The 17,840-nt window shown below is 45.1% G+C and overlaps 1 protein-coding gene across 1 annotated transcript in view; it reads right to left on the bottom strand.

Moving 5' to 3' along the window:
- Nucleotides 1-17,840, bottom strand: part of GALNT9 (polypeptide N-acetylgalactosaminyltransferase 9) — a 678,907-nt gene that overhangs the window by 44,702 nt on the left and 616,365 nt on the right. Inside the window, exon 9 of the mRNA XM_075321947.1 lies at nt 12,845-12,940. Coding sequence (XP_075178062.1) covers nt 12,845-12,940 — 96 coding nt within the window. The remainder of the gene's footprint in view (nt 1-12,844; nt 12,941-17,840) is intronic.

The raw sequence follows: 17,840 nt of genomic DNA, 5'->3' as shown, positions 1-17,840 counted from the left end.
TATTAAACTCGGACCGCAGAGCTGACCACAACTCCTCAGCTGTGTGACTCTTATTCCCAAGACATGTCAAGCTAAAGACCGCCTGATGCCGTTGCGCTCTGCTGCCAGCATAGTAATGAGGGGTGCATGATTCCTTCTGCGCAGTGAGAACGCTGGTGGCCTGACCAGGCAGGCTTGGGGCGGAGGTGGAGGACCCAGATGAGGTGGAGGATGCAGAAGCAGTGGCGGAACTTGGACAGACAGAGGATTGACACACAAGTCGTGGGGACGGCAAGACTTGTGCAGCAGACCCTTCACCATCTATCACCATAGTTACCCAGTGCCCAGTCAGCGACATGTAACGTCCCTGTCCATGCTTACTGGTCCAAGTATCGGTGCTGAAATTCACCCGTTCACACACAGAGTTTCTCAAGGAAGCGGTGATATTGTGTGCGACATGCTGGTGTAGCGCGGGCACACCTTTCTTAGAGAAGTAGTGGCGACTAGGCATCTGGTACTGGGGCACAGCGACAGATATAAGGTCTCTAAAATCCTGTGTGTCCACTAGGCGGAAAGGCAGCATTTCTGTAGCCAACAGCTTACAGAGGGATAGAGTCAACCTCTTCGCTTTGTCATGGGTCGAAGGAAGTGGCCTTTTATTTGACCACATCTGAGGGACAGAGATCTGGCTGCTGTGTGTAGACGGTGTTGAGTAGGGTGTCCCTGGAAAAATGCAGCTTTGGGAGGAAAGTGCAGGCGGAGACATGATGTTGCCTTCATCCAAAGTTGGTGCTATCGATGTCTGAGAGAGCTGTACACACTCACTTGTTTCCCCTTCCAAACCAACTGACGACCTACCAAGCAAACTGCCTGTTGCGGTTACAGTGGTGGAAGTTGTGGGTGGAAAAACAGGTGTGACAGCTGTCCCCACAGTCCTAGAAGATGACGAGCGCGCGGATGCCCTGGAAGGGGCAGGCGGTGGATGGTTGGCTCCACTAGGCCGCATTGCAGCACGGTGAGCTTCCCACCAGGCCATATGATATTTATTCATGTGACGATTCATGGAAGAAGTTGTCAAACTGCTGAGGTTTTGACCTCTACTAAGATAACCATGGCAAATGTTACAGATCACATAATTTGGCCGATCTTTTTTTATGTCAAAAAAGGACCAGGCTAGGCAAGGCTTAGAGGCCATGCGACCTGTTGATCCACCCCGAATAATGCTCAGAGGCAGAGTGGTGGCTGAGGATGCAGTTGTAGACGTGCTACCAGTGCTCCGACTGTGTCCAGGAAGGCGCCAGGTTACTTCGACGTCGGTTGCATCCTCCTCCACCGCCTCTATTGACCTCCTCGAGTGTCTGACTGTGGGTTGACAGTAGGTGGGATCTAGAACTTCATCATCAATTGTTGTGTTTGCACTCCCCTCCCCCTCAGACCGAGTTTCTTCTTGCCCTGACCGAATATTTAAGTTGTCATCCCAATCGGGTATCTGCGTCTCATCTTCATCAGTATGTTCCTCATTGCCTATAACCACAGTTGTTGGAAAGGCAGCATTTTGGTAGCCAACAGTTTGCATTTTATGAAAGTCAACCTCCAAGCCATGTCATGCCCTTCTAAAAGCATGTATAACACAGCGAGGGGACTCCAACCACAGTCTCCCTCGTTGCCACTCACTGGGCCACACACACCCCACTTGACTGGCATCGGTTGAGCCCCCTTTTGAAAAAGAAAAAGATGCTTTGCATGAAGCACTCTCAAAAATACGCGTGCCTTTCCCGTCCCCTGGCTGACCCCGGGGAAGAAAAGTCCTCTGAGAGCCATGACTTGTTCATCTTGGTTCTTTTAGAAACACAGCGAGGGGACTCCAACCACAGTCTCCCTCGTTGCCACTCACTGGGCCACACACACCCCACTTGACTGGCATCGGTTGAGCCCCCTTTTGAAAAAGAAAAAGATGCTTTGCATGAAGCACTCTCAAAAATACGCGTGCCTTTCCCGTCCCCTGGCTGACCCCGGGGAAGAAAAGCCCTCTGAGAGCCATGACTTGTTCATCTTGGTTCTTTTAGAAACACAGCGAGGGGACTCCAACCACAGTCTCCCTCGTTGCCACTCACTGGGCCACACACACCCCACTTGACTGGCATCGGTTGAGCCCCCTTTTGAAAAAGAAAAAGATGCTTTGCATGAAGCACTCTCAAAAATACGCGTGCCTTTCCCGTCCCCTGGCTGACCCCGGGGAAGAAAAGTCCTCTGAGAGCCATGACTTGTTCATCTTGGTTCTTTTAGAAACACAGCGAGGGGACTCCAACCACAGTCTCCCTCGTTGCCACTCACTGGGCCACACACACCCCACTTGACTGGCATCGGTTGAGCCCCCTTTTGAAAAAGAAAAAGATGCTTTGCATGAAGCACTCTCAAAAATACGCGTGCCTTTCCCGTCCCCTGGCTGACCCCGGGGAAGAAAAGTCCTCTGAGAGCCATGACTTGTTCATCTTGGTTCTTTTAGAAACACAGCGAGGGGACTCCAACCACAGTCTCCCTCGTTGCCACTCACTGGGCCACACACACCCCACTTGACTGGCATCGGTTGAGCCCCCTTTTGAAAAAGAAAAAGATGCTTTGCATGAAGCACTCTCAAAAATACGCGTGCCTTTCCCGTCCCCTGGCTGACCCCGGGGAAGAAAAGTCCTCTGAGAGCCATGACTTGTTCATCTTGGTTCTTTTAGAAACACAGCGAGGGGACTCCAACCACAGTCTCCCTCGTTGCCACTCACTGGGCCACACACACCCCACTTGACTGGCATCGGTTGAGCCCCCTTTTGAAAAAGAAAAAGATGCTTTGCATGAAGCACTCTCAAAAATACGCGTGCCTTTCCCGTCCCCTGGCTGACCCCGGGGAAGAAAAGTCCTCTGAGAGCCATGACTTGTTCATCTTGGTTCTTTTAGAAACACAGCGAGGGGACTCCAACCACAGTCTCCCTCGTTGCCACTCACTGGGCCACACACACCCCACTTGACTGGCATCGGTTGAGCCCCCTTTTGAAAAAGAAAAAGATGCTTTGCATGAAGCACTCTCAAAAATACGCGTGCCTTTCCCGTCCCCTGGCTGACCCCGGGGAAGAAAAGTCCTCTGAGAGCCATGACTTGTTCATCTTGGTTCTTTTAGAAACACAGCGAGGGGACTCCAACCACAGTCTCCCTCGTTGCCACTCACTGGGCCACACACACCCCACTTGACTGGCATCGGTTGAGCCCCCTTTTGAAAAAGAAAAAGATGCTTTGCATGAAGCACTCTCAAAAATACGCGTGCCTTTCCCGTCCCCTGGCTGACCCCGGGGAAGAAAAGTCCTCTGAGAGCCATGACTTGTTCATCTTGGTTCTTTTAGAAACACAGCGAGGGGACTCCAACCACAGTCTCCCTCGTTGCCACTCACTGGGCCACACACACCCCACTTGACTGGCATCGGTTGAGCCCCCTTTTGAAAAAGAAAAAGATGCTTTGCATGAAGCACTCTCAAAAATACGCGTGCCTTTCCCGTCCCCTGGCTGACCCCGGGGAAGAAAAGTCCTCTGAGAGCCATGACTAGTTCATCTTGGTTCTTTTAGAAACACAGCGAGGGGACTCCAACCACCGTCTCCCTCGTTGCCACTCACTGGGCCACACACACCCCACTTGACTGGCATCGGTTGAGCCCCCTTTTGAAAAAGAAAAAGATGCTTTGCATGAAGCACTCTCAAAAATACGCGTGCCTTTCCCGTCCCCTGGCTGACCCCGGGGAAGAAAAGTCCTCTGAGAGCCATGACTTGTTCATCTTGGTTCTTTTAGAAACACAGCGAGGGGACTCCAACCACAGTCTCCCTCGTTGCCACTCACTGGGCCACACACACCCCACTTGACTGGCATCGGTTGAGCCCCCTTTTGAAAAAGAAAAAGATGCTTTGCATGAAGCACTCTCAAAAATACGCGTGCCTTTCCCGTCCCCTGGCTGACCCCGGGGAAGAAAAGTCCTCTGAGAGCCATGACTTGTTCATCTTGGTTCTTTTAGAAACACAGCGAGGGGACTCCAACCACAGTCTCCCTCGTTGCCACTCACTGGGCCACACACACCCCACTTGACTGGCATCGGTTGAGCCCCCTTTTGAAAAAGAAAAAGATGCTTTGCATGAAGCACTCTCAAAAATACGCGTGCCTTTCCCGTCCCCTGGCTGACCCCGGGGAAGAAAAGTCCTCTGAGAGCCATGACTTGTTCATCTTGGTTCTTTTAGAAACACAGCGAGGGGACTCCAACCACAGTCTCCCTCGTTGCCACTCACTGGGCCACACACACCCCACTTGACTGGCATCGGTTGAGCCCCCTTTTGAAAAAGAAAAAGATGCTTTGCATGAAGCACTCTCAAAAATACGCGTGCCTTTCCCGTCCCCTGGCTGACCCCGGGGAAGAAAAGTCCTCTGAGAGCCATGTCCACATTGTCAGTGGACAGACACGTGTGCTTATCTGCCAGCAGACCCACAGCAGCACTGAAGACAGGTTCCGAGAGAACGCTGGCTGCAGGACACGACAAGATCCCCAAGACGTACGTGGCGAGCTCAGGCAATTTATCAAGATTGGAAGCCAAGAATGAGCAGGGCTCAAGTTGCACAATAATGGCATGTTTCCTTGCATATACTCATATATCTGTGTGTCCTCCTCTTTTTCCTTGTCCAGCTCTTTTGTTTTCGCATGAGTATATGTCCTTGTCACTTTCCCATGTGTTGTGAGTTGTTTGTGACCTTTTGGACACCTTTGAGGGTGTTTTCTAGGTGTTTTTCTGTGTTTGTGATTGCCTGCCATTGTTTCCTATGCAGTTCGAGTTCGGTTCGTCGAACGTTCGACGAACCGAACTCGAACGGGAGGTCCGTTCGGCGAACCAACCTCGAGCCGAACCGCGACCGGTTCGCTCATCTCTACTCTTAGCCCACATACAGCCAGCCAAAAACAGTACATTTCCAGGGGAGGTTGGCTTAAACACACTACATTCCAAATGTTGTTTTTAGCTCCATTGAGAGCCTGCAGTCAGCTCGCATTGGGCTGAGCACAGAGTGCATCCGAACACCAAAATGCTCAATCAAGTGTTAAGCATACATACAGCACCCCAACTCTGAACTCGGACATTGATTTTTTTTAAAATGTCCATGTTGGGTAAGAACCCCGAATTTTACAGTTTGGGTTTGCTCATTTCTAACCACATTACATTGTATAAAACCAACATTTTAATACATTTACCATTACCTAAATCTGTCTCTGCTCTGTTTCATCTGACCATCTCCCTCAGCAGTAGCAGAGCTAAGATAGTCACATGCAGCAGAGCTGAGATGATCAGATGTAGCAGAGCAGAATGGTCAAATGTAGCAGAGCAGAGATGTCAGAGATACTATATCTGTCTCGGCTCTGCTACATTTGACCATCTTACTCAGATTTAGCAGAGCTGAGACAGTTAAATTTAGTAAAACAGAGACCGTCAGATGTAAGAAAGAGTGAGAGTTAGAAAACAAGCCCGGGAGTTCTTCAGCTCTTTAGCTGAGCCAAGAGTTTCTGTATTCAGCTGGGGAAAATCCTGGCTTCAGTGCCACAGTACCAATCATTGAAAGAAGCTGCATCACTGTAACCTGAGCACTAGAGCACCACTTGACACTCGGCACTGCTCGTTACTCAGTCGAGTACCCTAATGCTCAATCTAGTAAAATGCAATGCTGAGCACGTTCACTCATCACTAATTTTATTTAGAAGTAGTGATGAGCGAGCATGAAAATGCTCAGGTGCCCGCTACTCGAATTGAACAAATCAGACTGCTGGAGTACTCATCTTCAGCAACGAGTATAATGGACGTCAATGGAAAACTAGAGCATTTTTCCAGTAGACCCTCCCAGGCGGTCTGTTTGAAACAAAATTGCTGAGATGGATGGAAAAAGTGATCAAATTGAATGGGAACAGCATGGGAAAAACATCTGGATGCATCTCTGAATCCCAGGTTGCTGCTGGCAACAATGTTGTTAGAGTATTACACTATTTTTTATGGACTGACAATAAAACATACCATACAGAAGATAACATGAATTTTACTGACTGGAAAGAAGTGTTAGGAAACATTCCATCTTGTATAATGACTTGTATATCAGGCAAATGAAAAAAAGGAAAAACCGCCTCATCCACCCGATAGGCTATGTTCACATGCAGCGTTTTTGCATCTTCTCATTGCTTTCAATGGTGAAAAAAAAAACACTGCAAAAAAAACTGCAAGACCCCTGAAATAATTAACATGCTCCTGCATTCAAAAATGCCTCAGTCTTCCATTTCAGTCAGGAGTAAAGGAATTGTGTCCATGAGACTTCTATATATTTTTTTACATTTGTAAGGCGTGGGACTTTTATACTGGTGAAGCCTTTGCACAATGCCAGGACTATCAATAATTGAAAGGAGGGATTGCAATATACCCTGCAATCCACATAAAGAATGGCCTCAAAAAATATTTTTTTCCCCAATTGATTGGAGTGGGACTCTAAAGGCCCTGTCACACACAGAGATAAATCTGCAGCAGATCTGTGGTTGCAGTGAAATTGTGGATAATCAATGCCAGGTTTATGGCTGTGTACAAATGGAACAATATGTCCATGATTTCACTGCAACCACAGATCTGCCAAAGATTTATCTCTGTGTGTGACGGGGCCTTTAGATTGGTGTTATGGTCAGGAGGCCGCTGACATTCCCGTAGATAGCCCATTTAAGGGCAAACTCCTTCCTTTATCCAGGGATAGAGGCAGCTCAAGAACTATAAACTAATAACCCAAGAGTCCAGGAGGAAAAAAAACAAGTAAACCCAAAAAATAGAGCACAGGAGTGGTTGGAAACTAACTGGCAGCAACCCCCTGACTATATATACACATAACTAGAAATAGCGGTGGATCGTGTCTACTCTACCTAGATGCTTCGTCACCACCTAAGAAACTAGCTAACCTCAAAGATGAAGAAAGGAATCCTAACTTGCCTCAGAGCTTCCCCAAAGGAATAGTTAAAGTCCCCAATATATATTGACAATGATATAAAAAGCAAAAAATACACAGTTGGTTAAGAATAGATTTGAGCAAAGAGAGGCCCTGCTAATTAAGACACCAAAGGATAGGATAGATCACTGGGTGCAGCCAGCAAAAACCCTAATATATGCCAACTTTGGATGATCACAATTCCCTTAGGAAGACACGATCCTCCACCTAGTATATCAGGGAACTCTTGTGCAAGGCACCTGGCAGGATTAGCATCCAAAGAGGTTGTCACAAAAAAATGACTTAGTAGCAACTACCATAGGCAGAACAATATTCAATGTTCAACAGGACTGTGTTGGGGTTCTTCTCCCATATCACACAATCAACAGAGCAAGAGATGAGTGAGCAATCCAAAGCATATTTATTCCATGCAGTCCAGAATGTCCATCATATAATCCACCACACAGAGGGTAAAATATTCCAATAATGGCATAAATGTCCCGGAGATGAGTGACAATTCTCCAGCAGTCCTTTTCCAGGCAAATCGGGTGTCTCAGTCTCTCTGGGGTGTCAGCCTCAAAGGATCAATCTTCGTCCTTCTCTTTTCTCCTGCTAAGCCAGACTGACAAATCCCCCAGGTATAGCAGAGAGTTTACAGTAGGTGGAACCCAGGCCCCTTCACCCAGACTTAGGGACAGGAACACTACAGGAGGTAATTACCTACAGACAATACAATGTACACACAAGCAATACAAATAATATACAGTGAACGAAGCGTAAAATACGAACCTACACAGCATGATACACAGTACACCATATCCCACCATCACAAGGACTAATAGTGAGCAGTCCATTGAAGTGCTATATTAATTACAACAAAAGTAAATCTGCAAAAAAAATGGAAAAGAGCCTTCACTGGAACACAATGGAACATAAATGCATATCTGAGCTAAAAAATGCAGAACCATGTTCAGGCAGAGAGAAAAAATTTCTACTATGTGTTTTTTCTCTGAGAATGAACAGCTTCCATAGTATTTCAAAACTAATTGAAATAGAATGAAATAAACATTGCACACAAGAGAAAAATGCGTGAAAACCATTCAGTCACAGGAAAAAATACAGAATACTTTTACCAGGCTCCAAAAAGCAAGATCAAGATGAGTAGGAAAAAAGACAAAAATTGCATCCAAAAAAGCCGACAGGACTGCAGCTTTCCAAGGGAAAAAAAAACAAGCTGGAGCACACTGAAGAAGTATCCAGCAGATCACAGGCACATGGGTGACATGACAAGAAGACCAGGAGTTCAAGACATATGCACTGGAGCAATATTGACACAGGGCACGATAATCACCGGCATCAGTTTGAGGCAGAATTCATTACTTTATACACAAGTGCTGGACATGATTGGCCCACTGGGATTAGAGCCAGGCCCTACACCTGTCTAAATGACAAGCAAAGAACCTGACACACTTCCAGCACTAGCCACTAGAGGGAGCTTAAAAGCATCCTCAGGAAGAATCTTAACCTCTTCACAACCAGCAGCAGTCAAGCCGACAGAAACACCATTCACAACAGACTGGTAAAGTGTACACACTATGTACAAGGGCTTTAAAAAAATAGAATGAAGCACTTCAATACACTGTGAATCACACGTAGAATAGGGTCTCAGAAAACATTTACATTTAAAAGGTGTGGGACTTCTGTGGCCAACAACAAGGTGTCCCAGATTCAAGACCACTTCTTAGGATACAACAAGCACAACAAGGACCTTCAGGAATCCGACTTTGATTTTGCTCCTGCTAAGGTGGGCGGCAGTTATTCCTGTGCCAGCTCAGGGCATCAGGCAGCCTCAAGGCTTCAAATAGATTAAAGCAGGGGTTTCCCCCCAAATTATTTTTATCTCCTTGGAGAAATTTGCCAAGGAACATTCATGAACAATGTTCGGGAAAATTCTCTATCTCATCCTGGGTAAAGAACATCACAAGTTCTTTGTCCATTTATTCACATAAGAGGTGCCAATGAGTCTCTCCCATTGTAGGAATGAATTTTTATTTTATTTTATACGCTGAGTTAAGGAAAATCTGAAGCTCGCAGGCCGCAGTCAGTGCTCTCGCCCTACTTAAGTTGATTCCGTGGGTTTTTAGTGTCGTCGGGGCATAATAATTAATGTGTGCATTCACCTGTCAACTGAAAATGCTGATCTGTTCTCAAAATGAACAAAGCATGGATTAGTCTCAGCTTCCCAACCTCCGCGGATCACAGCAGCAAAACATAAAGCCAATTCAAATGTTCTTTTTTTTTCTGGTGTATTCCCATGCACCCTTTCCCACCCCAAAAAGTGTATACTGTTCATGGTTTCTAGTGATGGGTGGACCCAGACTGTAAAAGTCCGGATCTGCATGGTTTCAAATTCTGGATCATGATCCGGATCCAGCACTCGGGAAATAAAAAAATAAAGGAAAAATAAAGAAAATAAGAATGAAGCTAGCGCTTCATACTTACCGAGTTTCCAACGCGGCTGTAACGGTTCCTGTGGCTGCTCATTCACTTCTGGGGCCGCTCATTGTTGCTCATCTATATGCAATGCTTTCCCCACACACTGGCGTCCTGGTGTCTATGATTGGTTCCAGTCAGAAGCGCCCCCAACCTGTGTGACAGCATCTGACTGCAACCAATCACAGATGCTGTCTGGTCACTATCATGATAATAAATAAAAAATTTGGAGTAGGCTCCCCCATATTATTATAGCACAGATAAAGCATATGGCTACAGGGTGCAGCCCCCAGCCGTGCGCTTATCCTGGCTGTGTATCAAAATAAGAGGAACCGCATGCGGCTTTTTAAAAAAATTATTTAAGTAAATACTTAAAAAAAACAGCATGTGGTTCTCCACAATTTTGATACCCAGCTATGATAAAACTACCCCATTACTAGCCTGTAAGTGAAAAGAAATAAACACCCCAAAAATTCTTTAATTGAAATAAATGACAAAAAAATCCACCCTCCTTCGCCCCTTTATTAACCCCAAAACACCCCTCCAGGTCTGACATAATCTACATGAGGTGCCATGATGATTCCAGCTCTGCTACATGTGAATTCACACCGAGTGACCATAGAACACGACTCCCCACTGAGGTTTGTTAAAAAAACAAAATATAGTCTGTCACCATTTACCACTCTGCTCAGGCATCAGAAAGCGAATTATTTTGTACGGCTGTGCAGTTTATCAAGTGGCTTATCATATCTTCAGAGATCAGCGGGTCTCAATGGAGGACAGCAGGGTGCCGGTCTAGCAGACTGCAAGGCAGAATTTGAATCCATCTCCAGACTCACTGGATATTTGGATTATACAGATCATAATAGAATGAATTCTCGTCCCTTAGAAAATATAACATTAGTATACATGTACTTTCTGAGTAATTAGAAGCTTTTTAGTACTGCGATTCACAGCAAACCAAATTTTATAGGGAACATTTCAGAAGGGAAAATTTCAAACGATCCTCTCAATTCTAGCAAACAGCAATATCGATTTTCCTTTGAAATCAATAGGAATAGTATTCATAGAGTATTTGTAGCATTTTTTTAGATGATTTTGGAGCAAATCCACTTCAAAATCCGTGATAAAATCATCAAAACTAGAAATACAAACATTGCATTACGTAGGGAAGATTTGGGCATAATACAGTTAGCAGAGAGTGAGAATTAGAACATGACAATTTGGTTAGGATCTATTGCCAAATATTAGGCCTATGTTGGCTTTAAAATAGGCCTAATATTAGGCCTTATAACATAGGCCTAATAACATAGGCCTAATAACAATAGGCCTAATAAAATAGGCCTAATAACATAGGCCTAATGCATGATGGCATTGGACTATGGGATACTGGTTTTTATTATGACCAAGGGCCACATCTGACTGGAGATTACATGGATTTCCTCCCACATTTAAAACAAATCGATATGTAATAATGGTAAAAGATTGATAATAAGCTTTGTATGATATTGTAATTTACACGTTTCACATAGAGAGATTAGATTTTAAGGCCCATTTGGGGCAGATGGATGTGAGCCCTATATAACATTGTGGGATATGTAAGACATATAGAACAATGGAATAGATATAAGGAACTGAACAGATTTAGCTCTCAGATCACGAAGAAAGGGGATTTCTCTTTATCCACATATTTCTGCATACTACTAAAGTAAGAGGCAGTATCTGTATAATCATTTTTATTATAACCAATACAAGTTTTTCCAGGGCAACCATAGATAATTTTCATAAGATCTGATGATTTACTTGCTAAATGACAAGGCAAAATTTGCTGTAATGTATGTTGTACATGGCATTAGTCACAAACATTTCCTTATCATGCAGATAACAATAATAATTCTAACATCTTTGATGTGCCATATGGTAATAAATAGTATGGAATACCAATTAGCATGATTGCTGATAGCCTCCAGCACTGAAGACTTTAATATTTTTAGATCAGCTCCTCCTGAAACTAATGTCACAGCATGGAGGTTGTTTTGGCCTGTAACGGAGACCTAAAATACAGCTATTAAACCATTATGTCCCCAAAATCATTGAGAAGGCTCTAGTTGTTTAGGATCAAAAATCTTTTGTCATTTTCGTAGAAACTCCTGGAATTTTTTCAGGCTCATTGTCTAAAAGAAAAATCATGAAGAAATAAGTGCAAAATATTATTTCACATAAAGCACCACTCCAGTATTTTTTTTTTTATTCACCGCTGGAGTAATGCTTTTAATTAAACCCCCTGCCCCCGATCTTTTATTCGCCCTCCAGCGTTTTCACCCTCATCAGTGCCTCTCCGGTCCCATCTTTTGACCACAACGTCTAATGCCTGCTTTACACGAGTCGATCTATCGTGCGATAGCACGAGCTGTCGTACCCGCCCCCATCGTTTTTGCGTCACGGGCAAATCGCTGCCCGTGGCGCACAAACTCATTTAACCCCCGTCACACGCACTTACCTTCTGGACGACCTCGCTGTGGGCGACGAACGTCCACTCAATGAAGTGGGAGGGATGTTCGGCGTCACAGCAACGTCACACGGCAGCCGGCCAATAGAAGCGGAGGGGCGGAGATGAGAGGGATGTAAACATCTCGCCCACCTCCTTCCTTCCACATAGCCGGCGGGTGCCGCGGGACACAGGTAAGCTGTGTTCATCGTTCCCATGGTGTCACACGGAGCAACGTGTGCTGCCACGGAAACGATGAACAACCGGCGCCATTAAAAATAAACAATATTTTGAAAGTAAAACAGTACATGACTCACAATTTGTGAGCGATACTGCGTCGCTTGGAGGTGTCACACGAGACATCGTGAACCATGTGCGTCACGAAAACCGTGACCCCGATGATGCATCGCACGATAGCTCGTCTCGTGTAAAGCACCCTTTACTGGCTAGAAATCAGAAGTTACATCACAAGGGCTCAATGCATCTCTTCTCATGATCTTGCACTGAAGAGTGACCTCTGGGGCTCCATGAAACACTGGAGAAATCTGGCAGGTCAAAAATTACCGGATACCGACGGGAGTGGCATTGATGAAAATTAAAAACTCTGAAGGTTGAGATTAAGACCGGGGAGCAAGGAGCTTAGATTAAAAGCACCACTCCATCTGTGAAATAAAAAAAAAAAAAAAAAAAAAGCTGATGTGGTGCTTTAGAGGGACCCTCTTTATAATCATAACCACTATTTACCAGCAGATATAGTTCTGCAGATGATCACTCACTAACACAATGTCTGACAACCCAATCTTCAATGTGTCTGCGCAGAGAAGGTTATCAATCATGTATTGACAAAAACTCCATGCAATGCTTACCTGTGAGGACATGCCATGGCAGGGGTATAAAATGGCTTTGTTGTCATCTTCAGAGCCTTGATCCAAACAATAACCTGTTGCTTTACTGTTCCGAAGCTGAAATAACAAGAGTCATAGATTACATTAGTGTAATATGAGAAAAAATAACTACACATGATATCACAATCATTTTATACTTTCATATTGATATTTTTCTGCATAGTGTTACACATTTGCTACACAATATCTCCTTCAAGACTTCTTGCCGCCTTCTGCTGTTACGGAATTGCTATGCACCAACAGAATGAACACCATCTTATGGTAGCCTATTTTGTTACCTCTAAGTGGTCTTGTAAAATGTGATCTAAGGTAGTAACGTAGTAAAATATAGACATAATTATTTAATTCTTGTACATGCAAATATCACCGATGAGGGTAGTGATTGGCTGCAATGGCAGGATCACTAATGGGTGGGATATTATCACTCTCAGCACTGGAATAGAAGGAAAGGGCTATATGCATCTTTACACAACTTTTGTTTCCTATTTAAATAATTAAGCAACTTTCTAAATAGTTTTTATTAAAGGGAACCTGTCACCAGATTTTGGCCTTCTAAACTAAAACTAGCACCATATGCAGTTCCTGTGCTGCATTCCATGAAGGTGCACATTATTCCTTGACCCCCCCCCCCCGTAGAACCCAAGAATACCTTTATGAAATCTCCTGCCCTGTATGTAAATTGTCCAGTCCATTCCAGTGGGTGTCCTAATCTGTGCTTCCTGTCCATCCTTTTGCTATCTTCCTGTGCTGATAGATGTGGATGATGCCTCGGACACCATCCATGTAGGCGGGCAAAATGTCCATATTCCCAGCTCATGCAGGAGCACTTCGCTCTGCCCTGTTATGGGCAGACCCGAAGAAATAGGTGGGCCTGAGCAAAACAGTGAGTTCTCTGTGCAGGATTAAGAAGTTGCCCGGCGATGTGGATGAACTGGGTGACGTCATCCACAATGCCAGGCAAAAACCACCTGAGAGTGGGATCCCTTGTGTCCTGGGACTCACCATGGTGGGAGAAAAGTTGATCCGAGTGCGGATTATGTTGTCCAGACTCTTGGCTAATGAGAGTGGATGATTTGGTAGACAGGGTGGTGATGGTTAACATACTGAAAGCATTATCTGCCATCTAACTGACCACCTGTTTGCACTGTTCTGGCTTCAAGAGTGGTGTTCTGTGCCCCTGCAAAGTAGGACAGGAAGCTAAGTCTTGTGGATGAGCATGTTGGTTGTTCTTCCGCAGCAGACACAGTTTCACCTGGCCTCTGCATGCAGCACGTCCGCTTCCCTGTCCCTCACTGCATGCCTTACACATTTTAAATGAGATAAATACTATATATGCCTGAAAACGTTCTGCCATTATGAGTGAAAAGAAAATATGTAGCCCTGAAAAGGACTTTTGTTTTAAAGGAGTTATCCGACATAAACTCCAAAAAAATGTTTAATCTAATCTGTGCTGTATTGTCATATAAACCACCACTACATTACTTTTTTGGTTTTCTAACTTTTGTTCCTCTTGAATTATCACTTTATTCTCTGCAGCTCTTTGTTTACCTGCAGCTCAAGCTAACATGACATTTTCCTGTGCCAAACCTCACAGTCAGAGCTGGCACCGCCCGGCCTCACTGTCCAGCCCCGTCCTCTGCACACTCATTGGCTGTCAGTCTCATCGCTCCACCAAAGATGGTCACATCACTATATTATATGTGCGGTGGATGTGGGTTGATTGTGCTGTCACAAATTAGATATCACTGCTCTGTATTTCCAATCATTGGTAGTACAGAGCAGTGATCCTCACATCCATTGCACATATAATATAGTAATATGCCCATCCCTGTCCCCATACTATAGTAATATGCCTCATCCTTGTGCCCATCCTTGTCCCCATACTATCGTAATGTCCCCCTTCCTTGTGCCTATCCTGTAGTATGTGCTTGTGCTCCTCTTCTTGTAATAATGCTCTCTCCTGTAGAATTGCCCCCTAGTCTGCCATTCTTCACAAACAAAAAAAAAACAAAAACAAATCTTTCTCACCTCTCCTCATTCCCTCGGTGCCCTGTTTCCTGCCTCTTGCGGCCGCAGCCTATGCAGGGGGCTGTGCAGTCAGCGGTCTATATCAGATGCAGTTTCCCGGGTGCTCTGCAGAGCCGAGCTCTGTATACGTTACTGCAATGATCCGCTGCTGGCCTCTGATTGGCCGGCGGCTGATCATAGCTGTATACAGCGCTCCCATCTGCAGAGCGCCCGGGAATCAGTCATCTGAAATACAGCACTGACTGACCCCAGCACAAGCAGCATTCAGCAAGGGGGCCACTGCCTGTGCGCTGCCAGAAGCATCAGGGGCTGCATGCAGCGTACAAGCAGTGAGACCCCTGCACTATGGAAGTGGGGAGGGTGCAGGGAGAGTGCAGGGAGGGGGGCGAGGACTCCGATGCCATGTACCTGCCCAGCAGGGCAGCTACATGATGTCGGCTGGGATGCCCATCGACAAGGCAGCATAAGTGCATGCCCAGTCGTCGTGACATCACAGGAAGCTGCAAAATCACGGCAGGAGCGGTAACATTACCACTCTGAGCCGGGGAGAGGGGCTGACAGCAACGCAGGTAGGTAATCACTATTTACTTACCTGCCCCAATGTAGCCCAATAGTGTAATGACAAAAAAAATTCAAATTAAGCTGAATAACTCCTTTAATGGTGCAGCAACTGTATACAAGTACTGAAATTCTAATTAAACATTGCCTATATGCCTGCTCTAAAGTCAGCTCTCCCTCCTACAACAACTCTCCCTGAACTGCTTCCAGAGGATAGGGGGCCAAGCATCATGTCACTAGGTCTTATATAAGATCTGATGATGCAATGCAGCCAGCTAATCACAGTAATGCCAGTATTCAACATGGCTACGGCATTTTCAGGTATGGCAAGCAATCCCCACATTTTGATTCGCTGTCTAAAAGCCGCAACACATGCGGTTTGGTCACTCAGACATGGTCCTTGTGCACCCACAATGCTCATTTGAGTAATAAGCGTACCAGAGCACAACGATGTTTGATCGAGTATCGAGCAGTGGTGAGCACGCATGCTCATCGCTATTGATAATCATAGAGGTGCCCAGCTCTTTACATGAGAAACTTCTGATAACTGTACAGTAACAAGTTGTTGGGTGAGCATCAAAAAATCAGGACAAGATTGCATTCAGTGACAACAAGCTGTGATAAAAGTTTAATAGAAAAGTGAAAACAAGGAAAATCACCTTAAAGAAATCATGTTTCAGTTTTGTACTGTACTGAATTCATCTTCTTGAAGGGTGTAATAATGAGTGCAATGACTTAAGGTACCGTCACACTAAGCGACGCTCCAGCGATCCCACCAGCAACCTGATCTGGCAGGGATCACTGGAGCGTCGCTACACGGGTTGCTGGTGAGCTGTCACACAGGCAGATCTCACCAGCAACCAGTGACCAGCCCCCAGTCAGCAGCGATGCGTGGAAGCAATGCTGCGCTTGGTAACTAAGGTAAATATCGGGTAACCAACCCGATATTTACCTTGGTTACCAGCGCACACCACTTAGCGCTGGCTCCCTGCACTCCTAGCCAGAGTACACATCGGGTTAATTACCCGATGTGTAGTCTGGCTATGTGTGCAGGGAGCCGGGAGCCGGCACTGATAACCTGAGAGCGGCGGACGCTGGTAATGAAGGTAAATATCGGGTAACCAAGGAAAGGGCTTCTTGGTTACCCGATATTTACATTGGTTACCAGCGTCCGCAGAAGCCGGCTCCCTGCTCACTGCACATTTAGTTGTTGCTCTGTCGCTGTCACACACAGCGATGTGTGCTTCACTGCGGGAGAGCAACAACTAAAAAATGGTCCAGGACATTCAGCAACAACTAACGACCTCACAGCAGGGGCCAGGTTGTTGCTGGATGTCACACACAGCAACATCGCTAGCAAGTCGTGCCTCAGCAGCGATGTTCCTAGCGATGTTGCTTAGTGAGACGTGGTCTGCTTTGCAGTATAATTATGTTTTTTTCAGTTAGTAGAAAACTGTGAATTGGTTTCATTATATTGTTTGGAAAAAAACACAAAAAAGATGCACATTTGTGTACATTTAAATGCATACAGAGTTTCTTTGATCAATGCCCTTTACATCTGCTCATAATCACAAGCTTCCTCTCCATCTGCAAGTGAAAATCCTCCCTGTGCTAAGAGATTTTAGCAAGTTGGTTACACTGTTCTGCTGCAATAATATGAATTGATAGTTAAATAGTGTGATTTTGGGCTCCTCCTTAGCTCTTACCCTGGCATCAAAGAGATATTTCATTGTCGGCATTCTTGTTGATGACCATCTATGCTGTCAGACTAATGATTGGTTCATATAATTGTAATGTCTCCCGGCTGTTCGAGGACGTATTGGATTTGTCTCATGACCTTGTTTTTATACATGATAGTAGTCATTTTATTGCTCTTGTCAGCATGGACAGTGGTATATATTTTCAAAGATAGGTATTTTGGTGTTTTGAAGGTTTGTTGCCTTACATTTCATTCTAGGATATTACAGAGATAGATTTTGTATCATATTTTTGCCAACATTTTGTGCTTTGAATGTTATGATTTAATATTTATGGTTCTCAAAAGAAAATTATGAAGTAAGAAAGCATATTGCGAGTGTAAAAGTGGTGGTCTATGGTTGTCGCATCCCTACCCCAGAAGACACCACCTGCGTTATTGTTGTGTAACGTGAACAATGTCCTGTGTCATTTGTAAATATTGTGTTACGTGAATTGTATTTAGATCTAGAGTGTGATGTGTTAGTAATGATATGTAAAGTAGAAGGCATAATGTATAGTAAGTAGTGATGAGCGAGTACTAAAAAGCTCGGGTGCTCGAAGCTCGGGCCGAGCCTCCCAAGATACTCGTGTACTCGGGCCGAGCAACGAGCCCAATGTTATCCTATGGGAGACC

The sequence above is a fragment of the Anomaloglossus baeobatrachus genome, chromosome 1 (assembly GCF_048569485.1).
Source record: "Anomaloglossus baeobatrachus isolate aAnoBae1 chromosome 1, aAnoBae1.hap1, whole genome shotgun sequence".
NCBI lineage: Eukaryota > Metazoa > Chordata > Amphibia > Anura > Aromobatidae > Anomaloglossus > Anomaloglossus baeobatrachus.
The sequence above is the reverse complement of the archived record's forward strand: the minus strand, read 5'-3'. Positions and strand labels throughout refer to the sequence as shown.